Source organism: Myotis brandtii, unplaced genomic scaffold (assembly GCF_000412655.1).
Source record: "Myotis brandtii unplaced genomic scaffold, ASM41265v1 scaffold1040, whole genome shotgun sequence".
In the NCBI taxonomy this organism is placed as follows: domain Eukaryota; kingdom Metazoa; phylum Chordata; class Mammalia; order Chiroptera; family Vespertilionidae; genus Myotis; species Myotis brandtii.
This window is the reverse complement of record NW_005353498.1, coordinates 1,010,269-1,016,743: the sequence shown is the minus strand read 5'-3', so window position 1 is coordinate 1,016,743 and position 6,475 is coordinate 1,010,269. Positions and strand designations below refer to the sequence as shown.

Sequence of the window (6,475 nt, the reverse complement as noted above, 5' to 3'; positions counted from 1 at the left end):
GCAGCCAGACCTGGCAGCCTCCTGAGTTGTCTCCATCTCCACCTCAGAAAAGAGAATGAGGCCTTGGTCTCTGCCAAGTGCCCCCCCGACTCTGGAATCACCCTCCGTCTCTCTGTGGCCGCTGTGCTCCTGACACTTAGTCTCCAGGCTCTGCTGGTCTGAGGTCCCAGGAAGCCTGCCAGTGAGGAGGGGGCTGGAGAGGGATGGGAGGAGTTAGGGACAGTCAGGGTCTGGGGTGGTGGCCTGCCTGTGGGGAGGGGGCTGAGGGCTGGAGAGAGAGGAATCGCAGTGAGGAGCTGTGGGGCAGAAACAGAACAGTGGGGACCAGCTATGTTATCCTATTAACCTTGTCCGTTGACTGTGACTGTTCCCTTCTGATTAGGCACATTCTAACCTGGCTGAGAGCTGTTCGCCCAGAGACAAGGGGATTAACCTCAGAATGCCGTCCAGGGTGCTTTTCAGAGAGTTTCCTGTCATCTTGGAAAGATAACAACCTGGTCCCAGAGAAGCTCTCTCCCATTTGGCCTGCAATCCACCCTAATAAACTTTCATAGGACTCAACCCTGTCTCTGCTTAATAATTGACTCAAGGAGCAACAGGCACCCAGGCCCATCTGTGTCGGGTTCAGAGGGAGGGGTCCAGGCAGGAGTGGGTGAGGCTCATGGAGGGGTTGGGGCGAGTTCTGTCTGACTCAGCCTTGTTGTCTCTTAGGCCACCTGGACTCGCCTGTTTCCCTCATGTTTCCCTGACCTGGCAGTTCTGAGGGGCACATGGCTGTGGGGAGGGGACGGTGAGGGGGAGGCCGGGGGCCAGGTGGCAGGGGGTGGTTCATGGGGCAGCCTTAGAGGTGGGGAAGCATCAAAGTTGGCCCAAGGCCGTCCGCCCCCCACCCCCCACCTCCAAGCCAGACAGGTGATGAAGTGGGAGGGGGCATCTGTTCTTTGCTGTCATGGTTTCTGGAAGGTAACTTCTTCTGGGGTCTTTGGATTCCACAAAATAAGCCTCCCCTTTGGGGAAGGAACTTACTCTGTAGTTCCTGGAGGATCACTGTGTCAGTCCCAAGCACCTGGGACCCCTTGATGTCTACACCAGCCTCCTTGCTCCAGAATGTTCCCAGAAACCCACAGGGTTTGGTCAGGTACCACGCCACTGCCTACCCAGCCCTCTTTTCTGATGGATTCACCCTAAAGGACTGTCCACCCTTTCCCCACCCCCATCAGTGCTCACTCAGTGCTCAGCATTCTAGTCTTATCTCCTCACCCAGCTCCTGATACACCTCATTTCTGGAAAATGAAAGTGAAAGCTAAACTGTCCTCTTCCTGCAGATGTCCGGTTTTGGAACGTTTCATTGGTCAGCATAGATCCCATGCTAATAAGGGGGCAAATCCAACATGTAGAAAATTCTAGCTTTCTTTCCGGACTCCCAACCAGGCTCCACTGCATCCCTCTGGATAGCACCAACTTTTTACTGCCACCCCACTGTGCCCATGGATGAGTACCCCAAGAAGATGGGGGCCGCAAGCTCCCAGTACGGAATGGGATTGTGGGGATCCTGCTGGTAGTGGTGGTCGGTCTGTCTGTGGCAATGGGCGTTTTTGCTGTCCAGGCCAATAGCCCAGCTGGCAAGGACGGCTGAGCAGGAGTGTCGAAACATCACCCACCTCCTGGAGCAGGAGCTGACCCAGGCCCAGGAAGTCTTGCGGGGAACTGAGGCCCGAGCTGCCACTTGCAACCAGACTGTGGTAAGTCCTGCCCCTCCTAGAGAGGGCCCTGTGCTTGGGAGGACTCCCAGGGTCTGGGTGGAGATCGAGATAGACCTTGAAACTGCCCCTATGTCCCTGCATGAGGAGCCTGAATTTCCCCACCAGGGTTTTGGGGAGCTCTGAACTCCCTCTGGGGTGCCAGTGTGGGACTCCAGAGCACCCAAATAAGGGGTCTCAGTATTCCCAGTAAGATGTGGATGAATCTCCAAACTCCAGGACATTGGTCTAGGGCAGCTGGGAGCTCCCCCTGGGCACAGTCTTAGGGAAGCAGAAATCCCCTCTGGGGTTTGGGATGGACCAGACTCTGAAGAAGGCAAGGGCTTTTTGTTGTTGTTGTTGTTGTTGTTTTTATTTGTTGATTTAGAGAGAGAGGAAGGGAGAGAGAAAGAGGAACATTGATTGTTGTTCCACTCATGGATGCATTCATTGGTTGATTCTCAGTATGTGCCCTGACCAGGAATAGATCCCACAACATTGGCATATTGGGATGACAATCTAACCAACTGAGCTACGTGGCCCTGGCAAGGCAGGGGCTCTTGATACTTCCACTGCATCCCTAAGAGGCAGCATTTTAACTGGGTCTTGATGTGGGGGTCCTTGAAAGTCCCACTGGACATCCAACTTGGGTTCAGAAATCCCACAGTGTTCTGGGTTTCAGGGGACACCTAACTCTTCTTGGACAATAGCCCAGGGGATCTGGACATTTCTCCTAGGCTTTGGGCCAAGAGAGCCTCCAAATTCCTAGGGAGGGGGGACTTGAAACTCCCATTTTGAGGATCACACCCTGGAGGGTGGGAGGCTGTGGCCATTCTTCAGGGTGGAGACAGGTTCAGAGAGGGTTGGCAGGAATCCTGAAAGGGGCTTGGGCCTGAGCCCTCTGACTCCAGGGCCTGGAGAGGGGGTCAGGGCCCAGGAACAGCAGCCAACCCCACCAGGGACAAGAACCCCAGTTTGCAACACCCTTACTCTTCCCGGCATCCCAGGAGACCCTGAAGATTTCCCTGAAAGAGAAGGCTGGGCGCCACAAGCAACAGGAGCTGGTGCAGAAGCTTCAAGATGAGAAAAACACAGGCCCGGTTGCAGTCAGGGAGTTTGCAGGAGCAGGTCAGGTATTGAAGAGGAGGGAGGGGGAGGGCCTCTGGATTGGGGTCGGGCTAGAGAGACAGGACCAAAGCCAGGGGAAGTGGGATGTGGCCGGCATGCCACACTTCCAAGATTCACTTGCTCAAATGGCGACGGGTCCTGTCCGGGGGTGGGGCCAGTTGAGGGGCGTGGCTACGGTGTGGAAGCACTCTGTCCCTCCTTAGAAAAGATCAAGACATTGAATCGGGAGCTGCGGGACATATTCGCGGAGCTGCGGGAGTTGTCCCCATCTCCACCTCAGAAAAGAGAATGAGGCCTTGGTCTCCGGCAAGAGCCCCACCAACGCCAATGGCCTCCCCAAATCCGGAATCACCCTCAGTCTCTCCGTAGCCACAGTGCTCCTGCCCCTGAGCCTCCTGGCTCTGCTGCCCTGAGGTCCCAGGAAGCCTGCAGGTGAGGAGGGGCCTGGAGAGGGATGGGAGGAGTTAGGGACAGTCAGGGTCTGGGGTGGTGGCCTGCCTGCAGGGAGGGGGCTGGGCGCTGGAGAGAGAGGAATCGCAGTGAGGAGCTGTGGGGCAGAAATAGAACAGTGGGGACCAGCTATGTTATTCTATTAACCATGTCTGTTAACTGTGACTGTTCTCTTACGATTAGGGAAAGCACATTCTAACCAGGCTGAGAGGTGCAGGCCCAGAGACAAGGGGATTAACCTCAGAATGCCGTCCAGGGTGCTTTTCAGAGAGTTTCCTGTCATCTTGGAAAGATAACAACCTGGTCCCAGATCAGTTGGCAATCCATCCTAATAAACGTTCATAAAATTCAACCCTGTCTCTGCTTAATAATTGACTCAAGGAGCAACAGGCACCCAGGCCCATCTGTGTCGGGTTCAGAGGGAGGGGTCCAGGCAGGAGTGGGTGAGGCTCATGGAGGGGTTGGGGCGAGTTCTGTCTGACTCAGCCTTGTTGTCTCTTAGGCCACCTGGACTCACCTGTTTCCCTCATGTTTCCCTGACCTGGCAGTTCTGAGGGGCACATGGCTGTGGGGAGGGGACGGTGAGGGGGAGGCCGGGGGCCAGGTGGCAGGGGGTGGTTCATGGGGCAGCCTTAGAGGTGGGGAAGCTTCAAAGTTGGCCCAAATCTGCCATCTGCCCCACCCCACCCCACCACCACCACCACCAATCCAGACAGGTGATCAAGTGGGAGGGGGCACCTGTTCTTTGCTGTCATGGTTTCTGGAAGGTAACTTCTTCTGGGGTCTTTGGGTTCCACAGAATAAGCCTCCCCTTTTGGGGAAGGAACTTACTCTGTAGTTCCTGGAGGATCACTGTGTCAGTCCCAAGCATCTGGGACCCCTTGATGGTTACACCAGCCTCCTTGCTCCAGAATGTTCCCAGAAGCCCACAGGGTTTGGTCAGGTACCACCCCACTGCCTACCCAGCCCTCTTTTCTGATGGATTCACCCTAAAGGACTGTCCACCCTTTCCCCACCCCCATCAGTGCTCACTCAGTGCTCAGCATTCTAGTCTTATCTCCTCCCCCAGCTCCTGATGCTCTTGCTCCCCATCCCTTTCCATGGAAATGGAAGCTGTGAGGAGAAGGACATCTTGTCATGGTCTCCATCCCCTCCCATGGAAAGTGCAGGGCTGGCCCCGGTGGGTGTTCCTGGTCAAGGCACAGGCCCCGGTTGCATGTTCTTTCCCGGGTAGGGGGCATGCAGGATTCAGCCAAGCAGTGTTTTGCTCTCACATAGATGTTTCTGTCTTTCCCTCTCCCTTCCCCTCTTCCCTCCTCTCTCTCTAAAAACCAGTTAAGCCCTGGGTGGGTAGCTCAGTTGGTGGGAGTGTCCTCCCGGTATGCCAAGGTCACAGTTCAATCCTCAGTAAGGGCACAGACAAGGATCAATCAGTGAGAGCATGAATAAGTGAGACAACAAAATGATATTCTCTCCCTCCCTTTCTCTCTGAAATCAATCAATCAATAAAAAGAAAAATCAATTAAAAACATACAGGCAGAAAGTGCGGGGCTGGGATTCACACCTCAATCTGCAGACACACCCAGGCCAGGCATTAGTCACAATGTACCTCCCTCCTCCATCCCCCAAATTCTTACTCATCCTGCAGAGCCCACCCCCAGAGAGCCTGCTTCTCCAAAATGGAGGCCTCCATCCTGAGAGACCCTTCACCCACCCTCCTGGGTCCTCACCTGCCCCCTAATTCCTTCCTCTCTCTTATCTTACTTCCTCCAACTTCTGCTGGAATCCCGACTATTGTCCATGAAACTTCCTGTGCATGGCACTGGGTCAGGACCCCTGTGTCTGCCCAAAATTCTGCACTGCCCTCAGGTCCCGCAGTCCCCAGATGAGGTGGTCAACCACCCAGGGACCCCCAAACACATCCCTGCCACAGGCTCCCCTGGCCCTTCTGTCCCCTCCCTTCCCCTGCTCACAACTCCCCACCCTCCCAGACCATTTCTCTGTGCAGGGACCTTGTCAATTTCCTTCCTGCCTCACTCTGACATTCTAGGGCAGGTTTCTCCACCTCTGCACTGATGGCATTTGAGCTGGAGTGCCCTCTCTGGTGGGGGCTGCCCTGAATGGGTAGGAAGTCATGGTATCCCTGGCCTCCCCCCACCTGGTGCCAGACCAGGGGTGGGCAAACTTTTTGACTCGAGGGCCACAATGGGTTCTTAAATTGGACCGGAGGGCCGGAACAAAAGCATGGATGGAGTGTTTGTGTGAACTAATATAAATTCATGCACTGTTGGCATTTGAGCTGGAGTGCTCTCTGTGGTGGGGGCTGCCCTGAATGGGAAGGAGGTCAGGGTATCCCTGGCTTTGCCCACGGCTGTGCCAGACCCTCCTACCCCCAGGTTGTGACAGGAACTGCCTTCAGATATTATCAAGTGTCCCCTGGGGGTCAGAATCATATGCTGTGAGAACCTCTGCTGGAGAGGGCCAGGCTGAGAGCCCCTCCTCCTTCTCTATACCCAGGGCTCAGTGGGAGCTCCTGAGGCCCCTTTGCTATGACTGAGTCATTTCACTGCCCACCAACCTCATGTAGCAAATGAGGAAACAGGTCCAGGGAAGTCTCTGCACTTGCTCAGGGCTCTCAGCTGCTCAGGCGATTGGACCCTTGCCTTCTGCATGTCCCTTGATTTCCAGGAAGCAAACCCTTCCACAGGGCCACATGACCTCATCACTTCCCCACCTCCCCTCCTCCACTCCCACTCCCAGCTGGGGCAACCAGAATGTTCCAAAAACAGTGAGGACAGCCCCAAAGCCCAACAAGATGAATTTGACCTGTTCAATGTCTCCCTCCAAACCTCGACACAATGGCCCAATTATACACTTTTCTCCTTCCTAAAAATGCCCACTTCCCCTCCTGGCTGTGGCCAACTGAGCCAGGGGTTGAGAAGTCAGGAGTCATGTCCTGCAGGTCTGTAGGGGTTCCAAGTCCCACAGGAATCTGGCAGTGACCAGCGGCTGCTGTGTGTTCCTGGCCTGAGGCTTGGCCTCTCTGGGCTCTGATTTCTTCATGTGGAATAAAAGGGAGGGGGGTCCAGGGGTGAGGAGTCAGGACCCTGAGATTCTAGTTCACAGTGTTTTCTCAGCTCACATTTCCTGCCCAACCA

The 6,475-nt window shown here is 55.3% G+C and overlaps 1 protein-coding gene and 1 pseudogene across 3 annotated transcripts in view; both read left to right on the top strand.

Annotated features, from left to right (window-relative positions):
- Window positions 1-3,669, top strand: part of LOC102259429 (M protein, serotype 24-like) — a 15,436-nt gene extending 11,767 nt beyond the window's left edge. Inside the window, exons 4-5 of one of the 3 annotated variants that reach the window (XM_005856704.2) lie at window positions 48-179; window positions 3,499-3,669. In XM_005856704.2, the coding sequence (XP_005856766.1) occupies window positions 48-162 (115 nt within the window). In that variant the 3' untranslated portion in view covers window positions 163-179; window positions 3,499-3,669. Of the gene's footprint in view, window positions 1-47; window positions 180-382; window positions 562-1,606; window positions 1,684-3,498 lie in introns of those variants that run through there. The other 2 variants (XM_014538353.1, XM_014538357.1) reach the window with 2 other exon arrangements.
- LOC106725839 lies at window positions 440-3,244 on the top strand (annotated as a pseudogene).
- Window positions 3,670-6,475: the final 2,806 nt, after the last annotated feature.